This window comes from Mauremys mutica, chromosome 7 (genome assembly GCF_020497125.1).
Source record: "Mauremys mutica isolate MM-2020 ecotype Southern chromosome 7, ASM2049712v1, whole genome shotgun sequence".
Taxonomy (NCBI): Eukaryota; Metazoa; Chordata; order Testudines; family Geoemydidae; genus Mauremys; species Mauremys mutica.
This window is the reverse complement of record NC_059078.1, coordinates 89,202,336-89,229,554: the sequence shown is the minus strand read 5'-3', so window position 1 is coordinate 89,229,554 and position 27,219 is coordinate 89,202,336. Positions and strand designations below refer to the sequence as shown.

At 46.8% G+C, this 27,219-nt stretch overlaps 1 protein-coding gene across 3 annotated transcripts in view; it reads left to right on the top strand.

The window, feature by feature from the left end:
* The window catches only part of SPOCK2 (SPARC (osteonectin), cwcv and kazal like domains proteoglycan 2), a 51,269-nt gene that overhangs the window by 21,024 nt on the left and 3,026 nt on the right, over positions 1–27,219 (top strand). For 2 of the 3 annotated variants that reach the window (XM_045023985.1, XM_045023986.1), the window contains exons 2-7: positions 9,918–9,963; positions 14,232–14,346; positions 18,461–18,575; positions 19,691–19,805; positions 20,731–20,850; positions 25,541–25,759. In XM_045023985.1, the coding sequence (XP_044879920.1) occupies positions 9,918–9,963; positions 14,232–14,346; positions 18,461–18,575; positions 19,691–19,805; positions 20,731–20,850; positions 25,541–25,759 (730 nt within the window). Of the gene's footprint in view, positions 1–4,009; positions 4,019–9,917; positions 9,964–14,231; positions 14,347–18,460; positions 18,576–19,690; positions 19,806–20,730; positions 20,851–25,540; positions 25,760–27,219 lie in introns of all 3 variants that reach the window. The other variant, XM_045023983.1, reaches the window with a different exon arrangement.

Genomic DNA, 27,219 nt, shown 5'->3' with positions numbered 1-27,219 from the left:
TTTGGGGACATTCCAACGTGCACATAGTACATTATTGCTTTATTGTGTATAGCATCTTCCATGCAGAATGCTTCTGAAAGCTGTCTGCAGAGTTAAATAACAAAGCTTCAGAGAGGCGTAATTGCCAGTAGCAAAGGGAGAGAGATTCTGAGGTAGGGGAGAGAGACATTAGATGCAGGATTTCACATCCAGATGAAGGAGAGTCAAGGGCAGGTGGAATTGCAGGAGGCCACGCCCAACAGCTGGAGCTGAAGAGGAGAAGACACTGGCACCAACACTGTCTGGATTGTATGGAGGGACAGAGAGTAGGTGGAGGCTATACAGGGGGAGGGAGAGGAGAGGAAAGTGGTCAAGAGCCCAGATTCTTCTCTTGTGTGTTGGAATAAATTGGGACCAACTCCACTGAAATCACGTGTGAAATTACACCTGTGTAAAATGGGTTTAAGTTCAGGGAGCTGTGAGATGCACTGGACACGTCTGTGTTTGTTGTTTAATGTTCACCGGGAAAAGTTCTTGTCCCCCTGACAGTGCCAGCCTCAGGGATACTTCAGGAAAGTGTGGGCTCTCCCTCCCCTCCCTTTTCAGGCACTAGAGAGTGACCATTCCTTCCCCATCCCATCCAGCTGACAGTGAGTTCTCCCTTCTCTTTCTCCAGCTCACCCCATCTAGCTGTGTGAGGGCTCTTTCCCCTTCTCTGCTATTAAATCATGAGTTATCCATTTTCTCTTTCTGACAATTTACTAATAAGCCTGGTACAGAACAATTACCAGAAGGTGTGCGTGGGGTGTTAATGAACCACCATTGATTAGTTTATTACGCATGCACACAGACTACTGGCCCATCAGGGCTCATCCCCTTTCTCTGGCAGAAGCCAATGCCTGATGCTTCAGAGGATGGTGATGCTCCCTCCCCCAATATAGGAAAATGTTTGTTTGTGTCAGGCTGCATGCAGCAGTTGGATTCTTTCTGGGCCTGTGCCCTGGTCATCTTACATCTGTGGTGTCTTCCCACAGTTGGTGGTGATACAGAGGGTGCTTTGAGAGGGCTTATCCCATATCTCCCCCATGATAACACGCTGCACTATCACAGCAGCCACAAAGCTGGCCTCTGCAGCATGTCACCCTGGCAGCACTGCAGCCCTTGCTGTGCTGCAGATGGCACTCAGCCTGCCCTTGACTCCATCCGTTTGCCTTCCTGTGCCAGTGCAGGGCACTGATCAATACTGGCTCAGAGACCCACTATCTTTCCAAAAAGGCTCCTGCTGATTCAGCCTTTCTTAGACCCATTTCCAGTCCCACCTCAGTGAGTGACCCTGAGAGGGCAGCTGGCTCCACAGTGCAGCAAGCCACCAGCTTCTCAAAGAAGTCCATTTGCTAGCTTGGCAGTGCTTCTGCAGGATGGCAGTGTGCCATGTCTGATGATGTGCCGTTTCCTTTGGTGAGAGGGGCACTGTTTGTTGTGCTTTGTGTGCTCGGCGGATTGGGGTCATTGAATATGCTCACAGTGGGAGTGGAAAGGTTTGGAAGTCCTGAGTGTGTTCAGTAGAAAAGGCATTGGTTTTGTCCTGCCTCTGCTCTGTATTGCCATCCCCACAAAGGGTGCCGTTGGCAGATGGGACACACAATGCCTTTGAGCCTATCGCAGCATGGCTGCATCAATCCAACTCTCTTAGTCCAAGGCTCCAGCTGTGCGGAAACCTGCCAGCATCAGGAGGAGGAGGAGGAAGTGGTTTGAGGCTTGGCAAGGAAGATAAAAAAACACTGGGAAAGGAAGAAGAAGAGTCATTGAAGAGTTGCTTGCAGGCTTGGAAGAGAGTCTCCCAAGCAGGAAAATGGAGAGATGGATGGTTCTTTTAGAGACTGAACAAAGGGGCAGGTTTCCTGTTAGGAGGTGTCCTATAATCATATGCCTGCTGCTATTCTCACTAGACAGATATAGCGCTATTTAAAAGCCTTTCTGGATTTGGGACCCAGCCTGGGACCCCTCTGCCCATGCTGATCTCCCTTAAAGGGGTCCTTTTTTTGTTTGCTCCTTTTTGAACCTTTCAGAAAAAGTTCTGTTATCCAGAAAGGTTGGGGTTCTGTACTGAGAAACTGTGCATTGTCTGAGCTATCAGAACAAACAGCCTGGGTCTTTTTAGCAAGACAAGGAAAAGGAAACTGGGACAGATAGTGCCTGCATGTGTGTGTGTGTGTGTGTGTGTGCATGTTCAATTATAGCAACGCGTGTTTGTGAATGTGCACGTGTGTGTGTGTTTGTTAGAGACACAGAGGTCACTCTAGTAGTCTCATTTAAACTATTGAGAGAGAAGATGAAGCCAGTGTTAAGATGCAAATATTTTACTAGCAGAATGGCTGGAGGGAACAAGGATAAAAAAAACAGTTTTAAAGGTATGTAGTGCAGGTATTTGATGGCCTTGCACTGCATGGAGTTGACTCGTGTAGCTCCTGAATTTGATACTGTGTTCTGCCACGTCTGACCACAATATATTAGTCTCTGCAAGCGACCAAGGGGCGGAGGAAATAGCAGGGCTGACTCTACCAGACAGCTAGTCATTTAAGGGAGCACCATGTATGAGGCAGTGAAACACTTGGAGACTGTGGGTGACTGTGGGTTGGCAGGGATAGACATTTGCCAGTTTGCCTGGCAAAAGCCCTGGATCTGGGCTTTGAAGTAGTAATGAGAAACCCCGGGTGACAGCATGCTCCTGACTGCTGCAATATTCTTAAAGGACCCAACTGTATCATACAACACCAGGGCAGCTCAGGAATTCCCTATGTGATGTCCCTGTATGGTGGGTTCATGGTTCACTAGGGATGTGCGTGTCCCAGAGACGGGCTGAGCTGAAGACTATACCTAATCTCTCCCTTACAAATTGTTGGCAGATAGTTGCATCTAGAAAATATGTTACCAATCTGTGACCTTCAAAGGCTGGAGTTGCATAGGACCCCATGTCTTATCACTGCCTCATTTTCCTCAGCCCTGTCCAAGTGCATTAGCAAGATCTTCTCTAGCATCAGCCCCTTGCTTGGGGACTCTACAAGAGGGTGGCATCCCTCAAGTCAATTTTGTAGAAATACAGGACTTCGCTTGGCTTTCTTCTCATTTGGGATAAATGTGAAGCCTGCATAGGAGCCAGCTCTTCTCTTGAGCTAAGTTGCAGCTGCTGATAGAACATGTGGTATGGCTGATATCAGCCCCCAGGGCTCTTGGACATGTCAGAATGGAAGATTAACATTGGAGCTGTGGTTGGTGCGCTAAAGAGAACAGCTGGGACCAAAGGTACAGGGACATCCATTTTACCAGGAGCCAAATAACATCCTGTGACAGCACTTATTTGGCTTAATCAGTAAAGAATTCTCTTGCAATAGAATATTGGTCACTGCCAAGCCTCCTAATGATACCGACCCCCTCCCCTATGCACTAAAATGTCCCTTCCTGGGTGTATGAGAAGGGAGCTGTTGTAACAGGAGAGCAGTCAGGATTTCATTGCCTGCAAATATGCCATATTGTTTTTTGTTTAACATTATTTTATTGCAGAGAGACTGCAAAACAATAGAAAGGTACTTGTATTACTCTGAACTCTGCTGTATGAAACATTACATCCATCTGCTGAAACATCATTGTTTCTGTCCCAGGGCTAACCAAGAAGTGTTGGGAGCAGTGCTGCAGCTTGCACAAAGCCTGGATTATCAGCCTTTGCCTTAATTTTTGTTCCTTGCAATCAAATTCCATTGTTGCCAATGTGACAGAAGTATGATTTAATAAATGCAAATTAGGAAAGCAAGAAAAGATGCATTGGGGGAGTCTTTATAAAAACACATCACTTGGAGGAAATGAATTATGACATTTCAGGGAATTTAAACAAAGAAATACTGTCTGTGTGAACACAAACCCAGCCCTTTCTTGCAGCCTGAGCTCTGGCAGTGTCAGTATATTTCATGTGTGTTCTCTTTTCTCTCTCCTTTTGTTTTTTCACCTACTCTTCTGCTGTGGGCTGAATTCCCAGGAGGTGGAGGTTAGTATCGATTTTTGAATCTGGTTTCATTTAATCTTTACAGGGCATCTGTGTCATGTTCCCTGTGTTCTCCACCCCAGCTCCCTCCCTCTAGTTTTAGTTTATCAGGAGAATATTTTGAGTTGATTTGTACAGTTGCATGCTGCATGAAGTATGGCCAGGATGAGTGTGTGTCTGCGGATATCTGTGGACCATTTTTGTGGCTCATGGATGGATGCGGATCCAAATTTTGTATCTGCACAGGGCTCTATGTATGTGGTTGCGTGGGTATATGTGAGTGTGTGCCTATACATAGGCACATATTCATATTGACCTCCAGGCAGAGGACCACTTAAGTGGGAATGAAATGATGCACGAGCCTGGTGCTGGGCCTCTGCGCAGGGTGAATTTCATCTTGAGAAACTGTATATGTAATCATCACCACAAGATAGAGGGCACCGCTGATGGAATTGAATCAGCGTCTATCAGAGAGGATTATTGTTACATGTTAAGCATCAACCGTGCTCAGCACTGTCTAAAAGTCTAGGACGACCCTGTTCCTGCCTCAAAGAGTTAATAATCTAAATAAGCCCAGACAGTTCAAGGAAGAGCATTCTACACGGTAGTGAGCCCCTAGTACCAGAGGCTGAATTTCCTTACTGAAGGGGGCAGACAACATCACTGTTGTTCAAAGGGTGTGGAGTGTGTGATCTGCTGTAAATTAACACAGGCCATCAGGGCACTTCAGAGAGTCTTACAAGAATGTTCGTTCATGGTTGGCAAAGAAAAGAGACCTGCAAGGAGAAACCCATTCAAGGGCTGACATTACAAATGAGATGCACACCCGTACTCTCTTCCAGGGCCTGGATTCATTTACTTCCCTCGCATTTTTGTTTGTATTCTCTGCATTTGATTCTGTGTAAATAACATATTAGAGGCCGGGGTAATCAACTACTTTTTGTCAAGGTCCACGTTTCTTGGTCAAGGTATAGTCAAGGTCCAGGCTCCAGGGAAAATAATACAAAAATAACAACAATAATGATAATAAATAAAAAGATTTTTGCAGTCTGTTCAAAAGCAGCTGGGGATCTGGATTTGGCCCATGGTCCACCTATTGACTATCCTGTTACAGGAGAACAGCTCCAGTGGTTGTGGGGGGGCTGTTAATTGTTGGTAACTTTCCAAATCTGGAGACTCTCAACAAACAAGGGAAGGATTGAGAGGTTTAACCTTTGCACAGCAGGGGGAGGAAGTGTGGTTAGAGCAGGGGACTGCACGTCAGGATAAGGGGCACCACAAGACGGGGGATAGAGAGGGGCAAAGCCTCTCCAGTCCTGACACATTAGGTAGAATGTTGTCCCCCAGCTGGTAGTACTGCTGAGGCCTCAGAGGTAGTGCGGTACTGAGCCAGCGGGTCTTTGCCCCCCTGCCCACAGAGAATGGCAGCGGCGTAGGAACTTGGGCTGCTACTGCTGCCAGCAGTCAGGAATGGCACTGCCTCTCCGGCAGGGCCGGCTTTAGGAAGTGCGGGGCCCGATCTGAATACCTGGCGGCGGTCCGGGTCTTCGGCGGCACTTTGATGGCACTTTGGTGGCAGGTCCTTCGCTCGCTCCGGGTCTTTCACGACACTGAAGGACCTGCCGCCGAAATGCCGCCGAAGAGCTGGAGCGAGTGAAGGACCCGCCACCGGGTGAGTAAAAATTAAAAAGGCACCTAAGTTAGGCACTCTTCTTTAGGGCGCGGGGCCCGATTCGGGGGAATCAGCCTAAAGCCGGCCCTGCTCTCTGGGGCTCCCCATACACTACCTGTGTGGGAGAGGGATACCAAGGAGCTGGCTCTAAGGGTGCTGGTCCCAGGAAGGGTGGTGGTGGCCTGGGCAACAGCGTTGCCACTGCCAGGCCTTTTTTTACTGTGCAGCCTATGCAGGCCCCACCAGGAGCCTGAACTCTGCCAGAACCTCCTAATAATCCTGAAGTGGTGCGAGGCAGGGCCATGCTGGCTCAATCCCTGGTGTCTGGCCAGAGTGAAGGGCAAGGCAGGCCACCAGAAGGCACTGGTGCTGATTAGGGGGTTGGCACAGAAAAGCATCCATCCTGCCCAGCAATTTAACTTTGAGGCTCAGGATCAAATCTGGTAAGGCCCGTCCCCACCCTCCCTCTTGAGACCTCAGGCAATGCCCCTGGTCAGGACTCCTGGGGGTTCTTTTCCTAGATCTTCTGACTTGCTGTGTGTCACTAGGCAAGTTACTTGATCTCTCTGCACCTCAGCTTCAAACCCCCCCCCCCCCCCACAAAACATGAACTTTAGACCCATTGGGTCTGGTATTATTCCTTTAATTTTCTTATTTTTTTGCACATCTGGCTTTTATCCTTTATTCTCCATTTCCTCACTTTAATAGTAGTGTTGCTTTTCCCTGGAAATCTGTGGAAAGATTCTACTGCACATTTGCTTGGTGTGGACAAAGGCCACTGTCATGGATGGGCTGGGGAGCATGGAGAAGCAGTGAGGGACCTCAAGTGCTGAGCCTTCACAAATGATCAATCACTTTTCAGGATGAGGGAGTCAGAGACAAAGGACTTGTGTTTTTTCTTCCCAAGAATTGTAACTTGTCCAGCACCTTAAGAAACGGGATAGGATCCAGCCAAGCAGCAAGCTGACATTCTAACAGCTATGCCAGCATCTGAGATGCAGATAACTTTTCCTGCCACTTCCAAGCCATGACCTGATGGCCCTTTACAGTGCAATGATGCTGGGGCAGCAAGCAATATATTACTATGAGTGTATGAAGGTCCCTGCACGAAGGAGGTTTGGGCAGTAAGTCCCTGACATTCTAAACTGTAGACTCCCCCTGTTGAATATGTTTGTGTAAATGCACCAGGTGAATTGGGAAAATGCAGATACCCTGCAGGTCTTCACAGATGCCTTGGAGACTGTTAACCCCAGTTTGAGGTTAGGGCATCAGACTGCTTCTTCCTCCCATGTGCTGGAGCAAGATTTGCACCTCTCCGCAGTGAGGCAAGGATTTATGTTCTTCAGTTTTCCTATTTGTGGGGTTTGCCATTAAATGAACACACCAACAGCCAAGGCACGTACAATCCTGGAATTAGATTTAGCAGCTGGACTTTGAATCATAGAATATCAGGGTTTGGAAGGGACCTCAAGAGGTCATCTAGTCCATCTCGCTGCTCAAAGCAGTACCAATCCCCAGACAGATTTTTACCCCAGTTCCCTAAATGGCCCCCTCAAGGATTGAACTCACAACCCTGGGTTTGGCAGGCCAATATTCCCCCCACTGAGCTATCCCTCCCCCTTGGTGTGAGGGCACAAGCATGCACATCCTGCCATCCCTCTGCATTGCCCATCTGCGCAGTTCTGTGAGCAGGCTGGATACTGGAATGTATGCAAATCTCACTCCTGAGCAGTGGATCTGCAGAGCTCTGTGTGTGTGAGGCAAACAAGGTTTTGTATGTTACAGGTCAGGAATGTTAGAGAGAGAGAGGCCTGGTCTACACTACGCGTTTAAACCGGTTTTAGGAGCGTAAAACCGATTTAACGCCACACCCGTCCACACTAAGAGGCCCTTTATATCGGTATAAAGGGCTCTTTAAACCGGTTTCTGTACTCCTCCCTAACGAGAGGAGTAGCGCTAATATCGGTATTACCATATCGGATTGGGGTTAGTGTGGCCGCAGATCGATGGTATTGGCCTCCGGGCGGTATCCCACAGTGCACCACTGACCACTCTGGACAGCAATCTGAACTCGGATGCAGTGGCCAGGTAGACAGGAAAAGCCCCGCGAACTTTTGAATATTTCCTGTTTGCCCAGCGTGGAGCTCCGATCAGCACGGGTGGTGATGCAGTTAAAAATCAAAATAAAGAAAGAGCTCCCGCATGGACCATGCGGACGTGATCGCTGTAAGTGCAGGCAAATCTGTTCTATCAGCGCTCAAAATCATTTTTTAAATATCTCCAGACAGATGCCATAGCAGGGACTCAGCGCACTGCTGCGTGACAAGCGTAACGGAAAGCCAAAGAATCAAATGGACGCTCATGGACTGGAGGACTCAAGCTATCCCACAGTTCCTGCAGTCTCTGAAAAGCATTTGCATTCTTGGTTGAGCTCCAAATGCTTCTAGGGTCAAAAACAGTGTCCGCGGTGGGTCAGGGCATAGCTAGGCAATTTACGCAGCCCCCCAACCACCCCCAGAAGTGAAAGGGAAAACAATCCTCTCTTGACTCTTTTACATGTCACCCTATCTTTACTGAATGCTGCAGATAGACGCGATGGTGCAGCACTCAACACCAACATCCTTGCTCCCCCCACGCTATGGATGGCTGATGGTACAAAACGACTGGTATCCGTCCTCATCATCAGGCTATTGGCACATGGGGCAGTGCAAAAGGACTGGTAACCATGCTGACTAGCATCAGTAAGGTCAATCAAGGGCGCCTGGCCCTAATTTTTCCTGGTAGATGGTACAGTATGGCTGATAACCATCATCATCATAGCAACAGGGGGCTGAGCTCCATCAGCCCCCACCCTTCATGTGTAAAGAAAAGATTCAATTGCCCCTGGACTAGCAGAGGGATGCTGGGCTCCTCTCCTACACACTCCTTACTGTCCTGTCTGGACTATCATAGCAGCTGGAGGCTGCCTTCCACTCATATCTCACTAACAAGTCACTGTGTCTTATTCCTGCATTCTTTATTACTTCATCACACAAGTGGGGGGACAATGCTACGGTAGCCCAGGAAGGCTGGGGAAAGAACGGAATCAACAGGTGGGGTTGTTGCAGGAGCACCCCCTGTGAATAGCATACAGCTCATAATTTCTGCAGGATCTGACACAGAGCAGCTGTGCTCTCTGGTTCTATGATACAGTGGTTCTCTAGTACACTTGCCCATATTCTAGGCAGGACTGATTCTATTTTTAGATACCAAAAAGGAGGGATTGACTCAGGGAGTCATTCCCAATTTTGGCTTTTGCGCCCCTGGCTAAGAGCAGCCAGGGGCACTTATGACAGCAACAGATGGAGCAGTGCAAAAGGACTGGTAGCCACGATCATCTTATTACCAATTTATGGTATGGTAGATGGTACAATATGGCTGGTAACCATCTCTGCTATCATGCAAAAGCAAAAGCATGCTGCTGTGTAGCGCTGCTGAATCGCCTCTGTGAGCGGCATCTAGTACACATACGGTGACAGTCACAAAAGGCTAAACAGGCTCCATGATTGCCATGCTATGGCATCTGCCAGGGCAATCCAGGGAAAAAAGGCACGAAATGCTTGTCTGCCGTTGCTTTCCCAGCGGAAGGAGTGACTGACGACATTTACCCAGAACCACCCGCGACAATGATTTTGCCGCATCAGGCACTGGGATCTCAACCCGGAAATTCCAAGGGGCGGGGGAGGCTGCGGGAACTATGGGATAGCTACGGAATAGCTACCCACAGTGCAATGCTCCAGAAATCGATGCTAGCCTCGGACTGTGGACGCACACCACCGATTTAATGTGTTTAGTGTGGCCGCGCACACTCGGATTTTATACAATCTGTTTTGTTAAACCGGTTTATGTAAATTCGGAATAATCCCGTAGTGTAGACGTACCTAGAGAGTGAGTGTGTGTGTGTGTGAGAGAGAGAGAGAGAACTAGGCCTTTCTGTTTCCGAGAGGACCAAATTCCCCTCACCAGCAACGCAGAACACAAAGAATGAACCAACACAATATGAATCTTTGCATTGTCTTTGTAACCATATGTGTGGCCCTCTGCTAGAGTCCCAGCTATGAGGAAGGCATCATTGTTACATCCCCGGGCCAGTGTTACCTCTAAACATTGATCAGGCTCGTCGTTCTGAGCATTTGGATTTTGATATTTGGCATGTTCTGTTGACTAAGCTGTTCTCTCTTCCTTCACTAGGATGACTATATCAAGAGCTGGGAAGATAATCAGCCAGTTGATGAAGGTAACTTTATTTCTTGGTTGTGCTCATTTATTAAGGAGCTGCTGACTTTTCCTTGAAAGGTCCTTATAGAAAGTCCTGTGGCTCTGAACTGAAGCCCTTTCTGAGACATGTTCTGCACCAATTACTTGATTCTTGTGTGGAAACAGAACTTTTGTACCCCTGAGGAAACCCAGCAAGTGCGGCTGCCAATTCAGTGGGTGCGGCTCTTCCCTCTGAGCCCCATCAGCCAGTGAAGGGACAATGGAGGTGTCCTCTGTTGGATGAGATTTAAACTGAGGTCTTGACCACTGTGGTCATTAAAGATCTCATTCCACTTTAGTAAGAGTCCATGTCCTGGCTAAATTCCAGCTTGAGTAAATTCCGCCTGCATTTTCCCTGCAGATTCAGCATGTTACAGTATTTTTCACTTAGATGCTGAAGGTTTGGGTAGGGATGCTGCGTGCAGCTGCAGTTGTGATCCAGCCCTGTGTTTACTATACTTCAGTGTAGAGTTAAATGATCTCCCTTGGCAACTTTTGTAAAGACACTATATAAATGCTAGGCGTTGTTGTTTTGTTTTCATCTGCTCCTGTTGCTGATTCTCCAGTTGAAGTCAGGCTCCTTATTTTGACTCCACAATGAATTGCTCTGGAAACAGGTTAGAGTTGTGAAGTCATGGACGATTCTTGTTTCAGGTTTAGGGGGAATGTACTTGAAGAAGCAATGACCCTATCTTTATGAAGCTATCACTGATCATACAAATGAATGAAGAAACCCACTCAGGAAACATGACAAGTAGGCTAAACTGAATCAGAATAGGATGTATTTCAGGATTTGCTATGAGGCATCCACTGCCCTTTAAATAAATCATGATATTCTTTGAGTGTTGATCCTCCTGTCCCCCACCCCTCTGCACAGTTTTACTGCACTCCTAACAGGTACCTGAATGTTGTTCCCATTTGGGCATGATCCCTGTATTGGCTGCAGGATACTGGCCCATCCTGCTAGAGGTGTACTGTTGCCCCATTGCTGTGCCTAATGCTGGATTTCCCTTCAGCCAGGGTTGAGTCTGCTGTGTTCTATTATGCAACACCATCTACACTCACTTGTGAAGGGCTGTGAAACACCAGGCATCTGTTGGTGTCAGGAGCAGTTTGATAGCAGCTCTAGATAGCAGCCAGTGCTGCCTGCTGCAGCTGGTCATCTGTCCATGAGGAGGTTCTCTAGGCAGTAGGAGATCGTGTTCACGGAGGGTTGGACAACATCTGAGACCCAGTATGTGAAGCGTTAAAAAAATCTTATGCTTGTTTCTTTGCAGTGCTTGAATTGGCTCCCAAAGTGCAGTGTTATCAGACTAGAGGGACAGAAGAAGCATGGCAGAAATTAGTTTTACCTCATTTATAGATTCATAGATTCCAAGGCCACTGCTGTGATCCTCACTTCCTGTATAACACAGGCCACAGAACTTCCCCAAAACAACTCCTAGAGCAGATCTTTTAGAAAAACGTACATTGTTGATTTAAAAATTGCCAGTGATGGAGAATCCACCATGACCCTTGGTAAATTGTTCCAATGGTTAATTACCGTCACTGTTAACAATGTACACCTTATTTCTAGTCTGAATTTGTCGAGCTTAAGCTTCCAGCCATTGTATCGTGTTACACGTTTCTCTGCTAGATTGAAGAGCCCGTGATCAAATATTTGTTCTCCATTTAGGTACTTATAGACGGGGGGTAAGTCACCCCTTACCCGTCTCTTTGTTCAAATAAATAGAGCTCCTTGAGTCTGTCACTGTAAGACATGTTTTCTAATCCTTTAATCATTCTCATGGCTCCTCTCTGAACCCTCTCCAATTTATCAACATCCTTCTGGAATTGCGGGCACCTGAACTAGATATAATATTGCAACAGCACTAGCACGAGTGCCAAATACAGAGGTAAAATAACCTCTCCACTCCTATTCAATTTGGATGTTTAAAACTCTTGAATGCAAGTTATCTGGACCTGCTGATTTAAAAATGTTTAAATTTAGTAGCTGCTATTTAACATTCCCCTAAGATGCTAGTGGAATAGAAAGAGAGTTATCATCATTTCTGTCTCATCTGTTTTTTCCCAAATACAGAACAATAATATTTATTGAACACTTCTGCCTATCTGCATTATTATTGATAATTCTACCATTTCCATCTAGTAATTGACCACTGTTAAAATTATCTTTCTTCCTAATATACTTAAATAAACTTCTTATTCTCCTTAACTCTGCTGGCCATAGAGTTTGCCTTGTGTCCTTTTGCTTTCCTTATCAGTTTTCTACAACTAGCTTTTGATTTATATTTATTGATACCAAATTCCCCTTTTTTATATATTATTTTTTATTTTTTTTATAGCTGCCGTCTCTTCCCCTCTAAACCAAGTTGGTTTTTGAATCAATATGGCCTTCTTCCTTGATAGTGGATTTTTGGGCATCTAGTAAAGTATCCTTAACCAATTACCAATGATCATTCACATTGTCTGATTAAATTCTTTCCCCTGGCTGATTTGGTGCTTAATCATTTTCAGCTTTGTAAAATTAGCCCCTTTAAAGCACGATATAATATATAATACTGGTCTGGACATTATTCTGTTTGCACATTATAAATGTGATCAAGTCATGATCACTTGTATCTAAGCCACCATTAATTTTTAGTTCTGTGATAAGGTCCTCTTTATCTGTGAAGACGAGATCTAATATAGAATTCCCCTGTGTTGGATGCAACACTTTTTGAGTTAGGAAATTGTCATCTGTAATATTTAAAAATACCAAGAATGTTTTAGTACTGTCAGCATGAGATCTCCAGCGTATGTCACTCAGTTGAAATCATGCAGATCTTTTCCCTACACATTATAGTTAGGTAAATAAGGAGCTGGTCATTCCATCCCCTACTAGATTTGTTTTGTCTGTGACAGAGATCAACGAGTTTGTGGCTTTGTGCTTAGTTAGCTTTTATTGTGTTATCCATCACGTCCTGATTTGGAAAGGTCAGGCTCCTGGTCTTTAATCTGCCTGAGCATGGGGCTGCAGTGACTCAAGCTGAATCCCTCTGAGTGCTGCCCCAGCAATAAAGCAGCTCATCAGTGACTAATGCTGTTCCTGACAAGCTGACTTCTTGCTATTCTATAGATAGGACCCCAGTGAGCTGATATTTTTCGCAATTCAGAATGTGAGCAAATAAATACATGTTGTTTTGTTGACACTATCTCTCTATGCTGTTAGTTATACTTAGCACCTTCTAAATGTTAACTCACCCTAGGCACTGTACAAGCACAGAACAAAAAGTGGGTCCCTGCCACAAAGAATTTACAATCCAAGTACAAGACAAGAAAGAACAGATAGATACAGACAGACAGTTGGGGGAATACAAGAAAACAATGAGACAGTATTGATCAGCATGATAGGCAGAGGTCTGAGAACAGCTGCCTAACTATTGTCAAGGCTTTTGTCGTCATAGCAAAGGAGAGTTAAAGATGGATTTGAAGGAGGACACGAAAGTAAATGTGAAATGACTTAACAAAGATCATTTGGAGAGTCTGCGGTAGAGCAAGGTTTAAAACTTGGACGTTCATGGCTCCCAATCCTATGCTCAGACCACTTGACTACACTTTTCTTAAACTGTAGTACACGTTGTAGTCAGATAATACAGTGTTGCAGGAGCTACCCTTTTGAAAAAGGAGTGCAGGACAACCCTATGCTCTAGAACGTTCTCTGTTCTGGGGAAACAGGCTTTTTACAGAAGCCCATAAAATCCGTTTAATACAAAATCCTGTATAGACTGGGTTGAAATTTTACAAATTTTGATTTTGCAACAAAATGTTTGATTGACATTTCAGTGCATAAAACTGGACAAATTATTTTGCAAAAATTTCATTCTGCTTTTTGACCAGGCATAGAGCTGGTAGAAAAAAAATCCAAATTCTGATTGGAAAAAAATGGCTAAACTTTTTGAGAAATGTTCATGGTGTTCCCATTTTTCACTGTACTCTAGTCCTTTCCCACTGCCAATAGTCAGCAACATATAACATCCAGATTCTAAGCCATGGCAAGTACCAGCTTTAAACTGGCTGTTACAGATGTTCATCTCTTGTGTTGTGTGCCCTCGTAAAATGAATATTAAGACACAAGACCTACACTGAGGCAGTCCTCATTGAGACTCTCCTGCCTCATTCAGGGTGCATAGCAACCGTAGCGGAGCTGGTAAGTGAGATAAGGGCTGTTTGGTATACTAGCTATTCACTTTCTTTTTCTGTCTTCAGCTTTGGACACAACCAAGGACCCCTGCCAGAAAGTGAAGTGTAGCCGGCACAAAGTTTGCATTGCCCAGGGCTACCAGAGGGCTATGTGTATTAGCCGCAAAAAGTTAGAGCACAGGTAAGAGAGGGTCTTGGGTCTGTGCAAGATTTCTGAAATGGGATTGCCCTTGTTACAATTTATTGCACTGGAGAATACAGAGGCATTCCCCCTCCTTCCCCTCGGTCTCTCTTCCACGGATTCCAGAAATGTCCATTAGGACCGGTGATATGCTTGCATATTGTGCCAATTCCTGTGCTTTGGAAAAATAGTGACGTGAACAATCTCACTTGGCAAACAATGTTATAAAGGGGTAAGGTCATAGTTAGGAGGTCATGCAGAGAGATGTACTCTAGTGATCATTTTTGGCAGGATCAAACGTGGATAGATGCTGCAAATGGATAGTTCTTGAATTCACTGCTCTTTATAATAATCTTCTTGACTCCTATGGGAGAACTTTTTCTTGTTTCCTAATTCTTACCAGTGTTTTTTTTTTTATTCTGCTGCACCAACACACACTGTTTTGTTATTCTGGGGTTGACTGTAAATGCAGAGCGTCTGGGAATGTGTGTTGATCTGTTTTGTTTGTTTTATAAGAAAAACGGATCAAAGCTTTTAAAAAATAAATAACCCTACATCTATAACAAAGATACGTTGCAAACAGACTGAGAGGAAAAGAGAAAGTGGTATGGCCCAGTTTACCAGTGTTTTTAACAGTGTTAAACACCAATAGGCCACATTATTGCTAAGCCAGGCATTAAATGGGAGTGATGGACAGGTGGTTGGATGCTGTTGCTATCCACATGGTCAGCTCTCAGTGGACACAGAAATCCAAGTCACATTCTTCTCACCTTTATTCCTGTGTGACAGGCAGACCCGGGGAGCCTGCACAATCTGGCATTAGGAAAGACTTTCTTAATCAACAGAGGGGAAACTTGGCCTGGATTTTTCTATCCACTTGAGGCCAGGTAGATTCTTACCTCAGGCAGCAGTACCAGGGAGAGAACAGGAATGCTTTAAGAGCACTGGGCTTTATTGGACAGGAAAGACTGAGGATCATTTTTGTTCTGAACCTCCCTGTATCCCACACTCTAAAGTTCCTGGCTGAGTCTTTTACAACTGGCAGTGTATTCTGGGTATGGCTGTCCTTGTTGCAGTTTTGGGCCCTGAGTGGTAAAGACAGAACCCTCTCTAGGGATGGGAACATGGAGTAGCAGGGACAAAACAACAATGCCAGTTGGAGGGACCTTGGCAGGCCATTAGGGTGTGGGAACATAGGCAAACCAGCCCTCCCCCTTTCTAGGAGGATGGAACTTGGAGGTAATTTGCGCTGAACCCCTCCTGTTTTCCTCAATGCCATGAATGGGCTTGGGGCAGCTCCACAGACTGGTTGTTATAAATAAAGATGATCTTGGCACTTAGTGTCTTCAGAGGTGATCTCCCCTTCCCCCAAGATTTGATCTTAAGAACAATGAATGCATGCCTGAAGGGCCCTGGGTGCCATAACAGAAATAGTTACCAACAGCACTCAAAGGCCTTGTCTACACTGGCGGCACCATGTAGGGTATGTGTAGCTAAGTGCCACAGCGAAAAGCAGGCTGTGACCACACTCTGATATGTAGCTACATTCCTCAGTGGAAGGCTCTGGCAGGAGGGAGGCAGTGGAGAAAGGCTCTGGCAGCAGGGATCTGCTGGAATCTTTCCCTGATGCCTCCACCCACCAGAGGCTTTTCCCGGTGGTGGGGAAAGGCTCTGTCATTGAGACACTACGCTGTTAAACATAGCAGTGTAGACAGGGAAGCACCACTTGTGCATGTAGTAAGCCAGATAGGATATATACCCTATGGTTTTTGAGTGTTTTTACTCTCCTCGCTAAGCAGTGCCTTACCGTTTACACTACTATTTATGTCTGTGCTAGGGGGTATGCAGTGTCTGTACTCTGCAGTAAGTATAGACATAGCCTAGTAAAATAGGGGCATGTTTGTGCTATGTCTGGAAGATCCCCATAGCCAGCAAAGCACATGAATTGAAATAGAAACCCTACTCCTCCAAACTAAATAGAAAACAAAAAGGTGTTGGGCCTTGCCTGGAATAACGCTTCAGGCATAGGCTGGCAAGCAGGGAGCAAGAGAGTTCCCAGACTCGCATGCCCTATTGTATGAATTGAAATGGAATATATGGGCCCAAAGGCGTTAACATAACCCAGTCACTGCCCAACATTAAATAGTTTTAAACAAGGTTTAGTACACAAAGACCTCAGCCTGATTGGTTCCATGGCAAAGAAACCGTTAAAAATTCTGTTAGCCTTTTATTAAAGACACAAAAAAGGAGAAACAGTTAAAACCTTTGGAATGTAAACATTAAGGCTTTCATTTTAGCAACATTCCTTGTTCCCTTTCTCTGTAGCTGAAGAGATTTTTAGAAGGAAAAACCTCTTGTTTGACAGTGTTTGGGATTGTATGAAAGATGGTGGTAACTGTCCTTTTTGGGAAAAGAGAAGTTAGTTAAGATGGTCTGGAGCTGTTGTTTCTGTTATTGTTACAGTCTGATCCCGTTTCCTAGAAGACAAAACAAACCAAACACACACAAAAAGGGAGAGAAAAGACTAGCAAGGATAGAAAATGAAGTTTCTGTCACTGGTGTTGACTCTTGCTTGCAACCTCTCTGCTACAGAAACACAGGCCCAGTACGTGGTCTTATCAGCCAGTCTGAGACTTGGCAAATTTGTACCAGCATCGGGCTGTTCAGGGCATTACATTTAGCTGCCTCTTTCTGATCACAGGCTGACAGCAGTATTGCAAAACGTACCCTGTTGGCCATCTAAGCCAGACTCTTACTGACAGAAGCAAAACGGAGAGGAATAGGGAAGACAAGAAATATGGTGGGGAAGGAAAAGAACATACATGGGTAGAAGATGACAAAGTCTAACATCCCAGCTGGTATTTGTAGTTCAGCTGAAGCCAGTGGAAGTGGCAATGTCATCTGGGTCCCTCTGGTCAGGACAATTTTCAGGATTAGGATGAAGAAGGTCTGGGGTCCCAGGAGATGGTGGGGCTGGCAGCCATGATGGGGAAACTCATTTCTTCCCCTCCTCTCTTCTTTCAGCCATCCAGCGTCACAGTAGCCAGTTTGACACCCCCTCTCCCAAAGTCTCTTTCTGAGGACCCCAAACAGGGAGTGGTGGGCAGGATAGTCCATCCTCATCATTTTGTCCACCAATAGGCCTAGGGTGACCAGACAGCAAGTTTGAAAAATTGGGACAGGGGGGTAATAGGAGCCTATATAAGAAAAAGACCCCAAAATCGGGACTGTCTCTATAAAATCAAGACATCTGGTCACCCTAAATAGGCCTAATTTCCTGACTCCAATTTTAGTTCACTGATTCCCGGTCTTCTACTCCTCATTTAACACAGGCCTTGAGTGGTATCAATAAATCCTTTCCTGTTTAAATTAATGCAGTCTTTCCAGCTCCTTCTTACATCTTTTCTTAAACAATTTGATATAACTGGCCACTGTGACAATTTATGAACTTTCACTCACTTTTTACAGTTGAGCTTTCAATTAGGTAAAGTTGTAGGCCTCGTTATCCCAACAGCCCGCAATGGAGAAAGCCCTGCCTCACATCGTACTTTGGGGTGGTGGTTTGTTCCAGTTCCAGCAGTCAGAACTGCATTAACGGGACACTGATTACCATCAGGCCCCTCAAGCAGACTGGCCCTGCCTGAGCCCATTGCCATCGCACCCTATAATGTTGGTGTCTCCCCCATTTGTTTTTCTGTGGCCTTTAAGAATCACCTTGTTCTCTCTGCTCTTGTACCAATTGTTCCCTGGGGACTGGAGAGCCACCTCCCACCTGCCTTCCCTTGCAGTCTTGACACCCAGGTAAGACAATCAACTCCAGTATCACTTGGGCTTCCATTCTAAATCTGTTACTCCAAGGATCACTTCCATCCTTCCCCTTACTGCGGCCTTCCTCCCTCCCCTGCCCCCAGTTTGACAGGCGGGTGAACAGCTGCCTGCAGGCCTGCAAAGTGAGAACAATTTACCACAGAATACTAAGAATAATGGATTTCTTTGGGGAACCAAGGAGCAGAAGCCTTGAGCAAGTTCTGTTGGGAAGCGAGGAGGTGTGGGTGAACCTACCTAGCACCTATCCATCTCTCTGTCTCTCTCTGTCCCCGCCCCCCATGGATAGAATCAAGCAGCCTGCCCTGAAACACCATGGAAACAAAGAAAGCTTTTGCAAACCGTGTCACATGACCCAGCTTGCATCTGTCTGCGGCTCTGATGGACACACTTACAGCTCTGTGGTGAGTGGGGCGGACAAGGCTCATATACTGATAAGGAGGGTGGGTGTCAAAGGGTTAGCTCTGGGGAGCTGCTGTGCTTCATGGCTTCCAGTGAAGAGCCAGCTATAGTACCGCAGCTCAGGTCTGCATTGGTGTCCACAGCTGTATCTGCGACAGTTCCCTGGGCTTGGTGCTGAGGCACAGGAGTGACTGAGAAATTTGTCTCAGTTGTCAATGAGGGGAGTACCGGGCGGGGTGACGTGAGCTCATGCTGGGGACATGGTATCACTCGGTGCTGGATTCTGCACGGTGCTGTGGTGGTAACATTAGCAGCGGATATACTGTGCATTGTGTACAGTACACCAAAGCTTTACAGGGCAGCATGGCTCAGTAGTGAATCACAGCTCGTTTGGGAAAGCTGTGCTGACCTCGTCTTGTTGCCTGTAGATCTGGTAACTAGAAGATGGGAATCTGTGTCAGTTAAGCCTTTATCCTCAGCTTTCAGAGCTGCCAGAAAAGTGCACGTGCTTCCTCACAGATTTCTAAGTGGCTATAGTCTATCCCCTCCTCTGCACCCTGATTTAGCAGGGCTGCAAGAAACGCACCTTACACAGGGAGCTCAGTACCAAGAGCCTGCTAGTTAGAGTGGGAATGAAATAACAGAAAGCAAGGTTGACTGAAATGATCTGGCCTATATGGTTCTGTATAGCCAATATTGCTGATTGGGTAGAAGGTGGTCCCTGCTGAGACCTCTTCTGCTCCTGGACTTGAGCTTGCTTGAAAAGGTTACACAAAAGTAGTTGCAAGATCAGTGGAATGGATTGACCCTATGCATGAGGTCTTGCTTTTTGGAAAGAGCCCTGGGGAGCATGGAAACGTGAAACTCAGAAGAGCACATTTCTGTTGGGCCCCTTCTTGTTTATGCATATTCTGGAGGTGGTGAGTCAACTCGCTGCTCTCACACCTGTAACCTGGTGGGGCTTTGCACTCAGCTGGGAACATGCTTGTTACCCAGGGGATTGATTGGAGTTTCTTTTGCCATCCAAGAATCAAACATGGTTTGGGTGGTGTGAGTTGCGGAGTACTCAGAGCAGGATCGTGCTTATTGCACTGACTCTTCCTGCTCCTTCTCTCAGTGCAAACTGGAGCAGCAAGCCTGCCTGACCAGCAAGCAGCTGGCAGTGAAGTGTGAGGGCCAGTGCCCCTGCCCGACCGAGCATGGCCCCACCTCAACCACAGATGTCAAACAAGGTAAGAGAGAGGCTGCTACCTAGTTTGTTTTATTCCCCATGGATATAAAATAAATAAGGAAAGTGCATGTCCTGTGATGGGGAGGGGAGGACACACATAATAATGCAGATGGAGCTGTCTTGACGCTAAAGGCAGAGCCTGTAGTAGGGAGAGGGAGTATAACAGAGACAGAAGGGAGAGCAAGAAGTGAAGGCACAAAGCAGGGAGAAGGAGAAAAGAATGGAAATCAAAGGGGTGGGAAGAGAGAATGAGAGAGGACAAAAGATGAGCGCACCAGGGACAGTACGGACAGGAGCCCAATGAGATGGACGATGTTGTAACAATATGGACACGTTCAGGCAGCATACTGTTTTATGGAGGGAACTGTTTGGAAGAGACACTTCCTGGGGGCCTGTCTGAGAAGCCAGGAGATCAAAGAAGCTTAGTTGTAAGCAGCCCCAATAGAGCTGGAGTTTGTTCATTAACTCTGCGTCAGAGTGATCTCTTATATGGCAGAAGATCTAGGCACAACAAAGCATAGAACAGCTGTGGAGAAAAGGAGCTGAGAGAGAGAAGTCATCCAAGGGCAGGCTCAGTGCCCAGCCCAGAAACCTGGGGAAGGCGTGAGGATGGTGGTGCCAGTGAAGATTGGGATAGTGCTGGTTGTTGGGAGGGTCACTAGCTGGAGGAGTGCATTAGGGGAGATCTTTTGGGACTGCCTACCCATCTTTCTCCTTTTACTTCTCTCCACCCTTGTGACTATGACAACAGGCCTCCTCTATCACCATCCCCAGAAATGGTGGGTACGTCTCTCTCCCGAAGCCACGTTTGTGCCCCATGCTGGGTGTAACTACCCTAGCTATCCAATCCTGGCATCCATTTCCATCTTCCCAGACCTTGCAGGCGGCTGGGATGCTTGTTTAATAGTTCGCCATTTAATTTCCAGAGACTTGTACCGGGCAGGACTTAGCAGACCTGGGAGACCGTCTGCGGGACTGGTTCCAGCTCCTACATGAGAACTCCAAGCAGAACAGTTCTGGAAACCCAGTGGCTAATCCAGTGAATGGTACGGAAACTGCAGATCTGTCATTTGTGGACATGCAAACCCCCCTCCCTCATACTGGTTGTGATGAGACGGGAACAAAGGTCTGTAGAGTGATGGAGACTGTGCTCAGTGCAGTCAGGTCTGGTGCAGGCATTTCAGCTAAATTCAGCTAAATTCAGCTAAATTTTGCTAAATTCAGTGTCCATTAGTTCCATTCTTCCCGCCTCTGTGGCAGAGTGGGCTGAAATGCAGACCACAATTAATAGGGTCTAGGATTTCTCATATTGCGGCACTGCAATTGAACCTTTGCCCCTTATAGCTCACTGCATAGCCACTATCCCACCATATACCTGCTAAGGTCCAGACACCTGCTTCTCTTGCCTCTTGTTGTTGTCACTAGTTTAATGGTCACACAGGCATAGCTTTTATACAGTATCACCCTACCTCAAAAAGAACACAGCCGAAAAAGGAGGGTCCAGAGAAAGGCCATATAAATAATTAGACTTTCCTCCCCATAAGGGGAAAGCACATAGATTGGGATGATTTCCTTTAGAAAAGGGAAATAGAGGCTGTTGTTAGAGGTATATAATAACGAACAGTAAATATGGTATAAAGAAGGTGAATCGGGTGCTACTATTTATTCACGTGTTTAGCTACATATATGGCCCCCATTCATGCACTATCTGAGCACCTTAGTCTGTGATATATTTCTCCTCACAACACCGCTATGAAGTAGGTGAGTGCTATTAACCCTGTTTTACAGATGGGGATTGAGGCACAGAAAGGCTAAATGACTTGCCCATGGCCACACAGGAAGTCTGTGACACAAGTGGAAGTTGAACTCCACTCTCAGACTAGACCCATAGCCCCGGCACACCCTTTCCCTCCACTGGCCCGTCCTTACTTTTTGACCTTTCTCATAATTCAAGAACAAGGGGGCTTTCAATTAAATGAAAAGGCAACAAATCTAAAACGGATAAAAATACATCCTTTTTTGCACAACACCTAGTTAATCTGTGGAACTCACTGCCACTGTGTATTTTGAAGAGAAGAACTTAGTAGGGCTCAGACAAGGAATAGACATTGAGCTATGTAATCAGAATTTCCTCCATGGTTTCATTAGCCAGGATAAAAATATATAAGGGACATTAATCATCCTGCCTCAGGGCATAAACCAGTCACTCTTGGGCATGCTTGCACTAGGCTTTTTTGCCCCAAATCTCCCACCGTTGCTTCCACCAGTCCAGCTCTCCTGGTTATAGTGACAGCGGGAGTGCTAGTGACAATGGGACTCCAGGCAGCCCCCAGTGTTTGAAGCATCCCACGGTCTAACCTTGCTTCTAACACATCTATGTGGCCCAGTGCTTCAACGTCTGTGTCTGCCAGCAACTTGTCTATGCCAGTGCTGCCAACAGTGGAGCTGCATCAGGGCCACAGCCACAGTGGGTGAATTCCCTGATGCTGTCAGTGGTGACACGGGGCCAGATTCCCAGTTGGTGTAAGTCAGTGTAGTACCCTTGGCTTCAACAGAGCTATTCCAATTTACATCAGCTGAGGGGCTGGGCCAAGACTTGGGTTATTGGATCTCCATTCCTTTATTCCTAAATCAGGCTAATGCAAATAATGCGGTGTTTCCTCCCCAAAGGGAGTATAGATTATTGGACTGGGAGAGCAAAATTACCAGTGGCTTGGCACATGAATTCTGGAGCGTGCTTGCTGACATGTCTAAAAGGCTTTCAGGTGGGCTGTGGGAGTCCTATACTGCAAGACGCATTCGCTGACGATAGTGTTCTGAATTTCCAGTGGATCGTTCCATTCAGAACAGCTGTCTGACATGTCATGTATGTCCATCAGCATGAGATGTGTTTGACATGTTGGGTACCTTTTTCACAACCTATGCCCTTAATCTAGATCAGCCGAGCTCAAATGAGACCTATTGTCATGTGCATTTTGGGGAGGGGCCTACGTGAGAGAGGCAGGCAGGGCTTGTGGTACATGTCAGTGTCCTGGGGGCAGATGGGGAAACAAGGCACAGTAAGGTGCATTCACAGTGCTGCTTTCCCTGACATCAGCCTCATAGATGACAGCCCAGAGGCCACAGATGTGCCATGCTAAAATGGGAGATTGCAGGCTGCTGATGAAACCCACAGGGCTGAGAAGTATCCAGCAGGGAGGGTTGGGTGAGTGGGTTCCAGTGCAAGATGCATGGAGGGGTGTGTGTGTGTCTTGATTCTCCACTGTGCCCATTCTCTGCTCAGGTACAGTGGAGAGGGAGTCTATCAGGGAGCCAATTGCAGCTCCTTAATTTTCAGTTGCTTGGCACCAGAATTAGTTAAAGCTGCAGGGGGTAGGATCCCTCAGGGACCTTCCACCTATGGAGAACTGGGCAAAACAGACCCTAACTCCTCTACTCTCCTTCCGCACCTGACACACTTCTCCTTCCCCTTACACTGGGGCAGAGGTTTCCAGTGCAAGAGACACAGTGGAGCTGACTGCTCTAGCTTTATTCTGGAGGAGAGTCCCCCTACACACATCCAGGGGGAATCTCCAGCTGTTTTACATTCACTTTGCACCACATAGTGAACTTGGTGGCCAGAGAATCTGGCTCATAATCTCGGGGAGAGAATGTTGTCCCAGGATAAGGTCAATGTGGTGTATAAATACCAAGATGAAGCTGGTGCATTTTCAGATAGGACCCACACCTTGTTGTTGGACAACCTTGTGCTGTGACCTTACGAGACCTCCTGCTGTAAGCAGGGTTGGATCAGGACTGGATTTGGCAGGGAAAACTTCATAGAACATCTAGGTGCTACAGGAAGTGGGGCTGATATCCTTCCTTTTGAGTCAGTGCAGGACCAATGTTCTAGCATGGGGCTAGTTGGAAATTGGGTTCCTTGTGTTGCTGTTTTTAAGATCTCAAAGCAGGCGCCTGACCACATGTGGTTATTAAAGATCCTTTTTATAAGAATAGGCATGTCATCCCAGGAGTTCCAGTCAGGTTCCAGCCTGGATAATTTCATTCTGCCTACCTGAACTCCCTCGAGTTTCAATGGGAAACTGAAATCCTAGGCTGAACTGTTGTGTAGTACTGCTGTGCTTTGCTAAACAGCTCCCATATTCCATTCTGGAAGCAGCCGCATCTCAGCAGTGAATGAAATGATAATATAAATCTCCTGTGACAATGTTCTATTGAAATGTCTTTATGATTCCAGTGAAGGGTGGCGATCAGACCATTTTATCTGATGGATTTTGGTGCATTGGAGTAAATCTTACTGCATGTGCCATTATTAACCTGCTGCATTCTGGTTGGCTTTGAGACTATCCCAGTGGTATGTTATGGCCAATCCGAGGGCCTACTATGCAGGTAAAAAGATGATAGTTTTTAATGCATACAGAGCTTTTCTGAGTGGCTGAAAGTGTCCACTGAGTAACTTTTAGGATTGAATAAAGGTTGGCCATGCAGAAACCTGGCTGGTTGGGGTTGTAGCCATTATTGTGTTAGATACGCACTGGTCAGGCAGAATAACGAGAGAGGTCTCTGCATGGCCCATCGGCTCTGCCAACTGCTGTGAGCACAAGCAAGGCAAACACTTCAGTGTGCCTATTAAAACGGAGCACCTCGCTGGTCCCGAAGCACATGTGGAGTGTGAAGTGAGCTCAGTCAGGAGGAATCTGGTTAGTTTAAATGTCAGTGAACAAAAATCTCTGAGCTGATTGCTCCTTGGGGGGAATTGGTTTGATGAAATCAGCAGTAGGAGCTGTGTTTGAGGCAGACATTTCTCTGCCACCCCTTCCCGTGAGTTTTCCTCCCTCAACTCTGATAATCAGAACCATGGGCCATGTTTGTTTCCTCCAGCTGCTAGGAAGTCCATCCAGAGCCAAACTGGCAGCTGCTTTGTACCCTCTGTGAATAGGGAAAGGGAAGCAGCGTTTGAAGAGTGTTGCCCAGAGACACAGCCTAACAATCCTCTATGCTGTGTGGATCTGTGCGTAGCTGGCAGGGATTACATTCACAACAATGCAGGACTCATCGGGTGAAGCGCTCAGACTCTGCAGAGCTCAGCTTTTATGCCCTGTGATCCTCCCTGTAGTTCTTCCTGACCTCCTTCACCCTGTATAAATGTGTTCTGCAGCAGAGATCCATTCCATCCCAATGTCATGGTTCCTTAGGCCACATCAGTGTCATGGCCTCATGTCAGGGCACTGTCACAAGGTTAGGGCATTTCACCAGCCCTCAAAAGAAAGCATTCATGACAAAATTGGTCTGGCCTCTGAAAATAAAGAGTGCGTAGGAGCCTGTTTGCCCCAGTCTAGCACCTCATGCCAGCACACCATTCACTCTGACAAAGAAAGGACACAGCAAGGGGGTGCTGTTCTTGGGTGAGAAGCAGCAGAAGCACTTCAGCTGATAAAGCCTAAATGATTTTGCAGACTCTCTGACAAGGAAACCCTCTGTCCCAGGACAGTCCCCAGTCTTCATTTTTCTCCATTTTATTTTCTGTCCTGAATCCTGTGGTTACGCACACAATTCAGCCGGTGAGTTTGACCATTGCTAATAATGCACCCTTCCAGGAGACACTGCCATCTGACAGTATCTGTGAGCATGGCGGTGGTGTGGGTGAGGGGATAAAGGCACTTTTTGATTTGACTGTCACTCCTCTCTCTCTGCTGTTCCCTCTCTTTCTCCTGCATTCCCTCTGTTTGCTCACAGTGCTGGACAAGAGCCTGGTGGCCAGCTGCAAGGATTCCATTGGCTGGATGTTTTCCAAGCTGGACACAAACAATGACCTTTTCCTGGACCAGACAGAGCTCGCAGCTATCAACTTAGACAAGTATGAGATTTGCATCCGGCCCTTCTTCAACTCCTGTGACACCTATAAGGACGGCCACGTCTCCACTGCCGAATGGTGCTTCTGCTTCTGGAGAGAAAGTGCGTCGTCACCAGGTTTTCTTTAGAGAGAGCGCTGTTTTGTATGGGCTTTTCAGTCAGCAATTCTATATGGCTATCCAAGAGTCAGTAACTTCACAAAATGTCTGCCCGCTTCTGTAAAGCCCCAGCTGGTTTGACTTTCTTAAGAAATCAGATTACAGAAACTCCCTCCTACTGTGTCCCATTCCAGCAGCTAAGGTCACCTGGAGTGCCTCTGCTGTCAGGTCCCAGGACAGAAATCTCTAGGGCAGAGGTGGCCAACCTGAGCCAGAGAAGGAGCCAGAATTTACTGATGTACATTGCCAAAGAGCCACAGTAATACATCAGCAGCCCTTCATCGGCTCCCCTCCCGTCCCAGCGCCTCCCACCCACCGTCAGCCCTGCCAATCAGTGCCTCTCCCTCCCTCCCTGCACCTCCCGATCTGCTGTTCTGTGGCGTGCAGAAGGCTCTGGGGGTGAACAGGGAGGAACAAGGGCATGGCAGGCTCAGGGGAAGGGACGGGAAGGGGTGGAGTGGGGGCAGGGCCTGTGGCAGAGCCCGGGGTTGAGCAGTAAGCACCCCCCGGCACATTAGAAAGTTGGCACCTGTAGCTCCAGCCCCGGAGTTGGTGCCTATACAAGAACCCGCATATTAACTTATGAAGAGCCACAGGTTGGCTACCCCTGTTCTAGGGTATTTTCAGAAAAGGCTCCTACCTTTCATACTGACTTCCTCTGACAGTTCACCAGAGCCAGGCTTTGGTCACATTCAGGGCCTAGGGTAAGGCACATCTGTTCAGACAGGCTATTAACTGAATTTCAGGATGGCAGCGTGGAGTGAGTCACAGGCACTGATGGTAGATATTGCTCTAGCCCAGGGTTCTCAAACTGGGGGTCGGGACCCCTCAGGGAGTTGCTAGGTTATTACATGGGGGGTGGGGTCGTGAGCTGTCAACCTCCACCCCTACTGCTTTGCTGCCAGCATTTATAATGGGGTTAAATATAAAAAGCGTTTTTAATTTATAAGGGGGGGTCGCACTCAGAGCCTTGCTGTGTGAAAGGGGTCACCAGTAAAAAAGTTTGAGAGCCACTGCTCTAGCATTTGTCTTTTGACCACTTTCTGGTCAAAAAGCAGCGAGGCAGCCAGATGCCAGACAAGGGCTATGGTAATATATATACTGCTGTAAATAGATATAAAGGGCAACAAAGAGCAGAATGTACTTAGAAAACAGTCACCCTACCTAACATTTCCATTGAAGTCCAATATGAGGACAGCCCCACATTATACAATGAACTGGGTGAGGCACTGATGATGAATGGGAAGATCTTGACAGAAGAGCCACTTCTTCAGACTGTGTCATTCTAACGGAGTGAGACCGTGAGGAAGTTAAGAACCTGCCTGTGTCCAAGGCTCTAGATTCCACTGGCCGGGGGTGGGGAGGGGCTCCCTGATTAGCACATAACGGAAGCTGGGAGGAGTG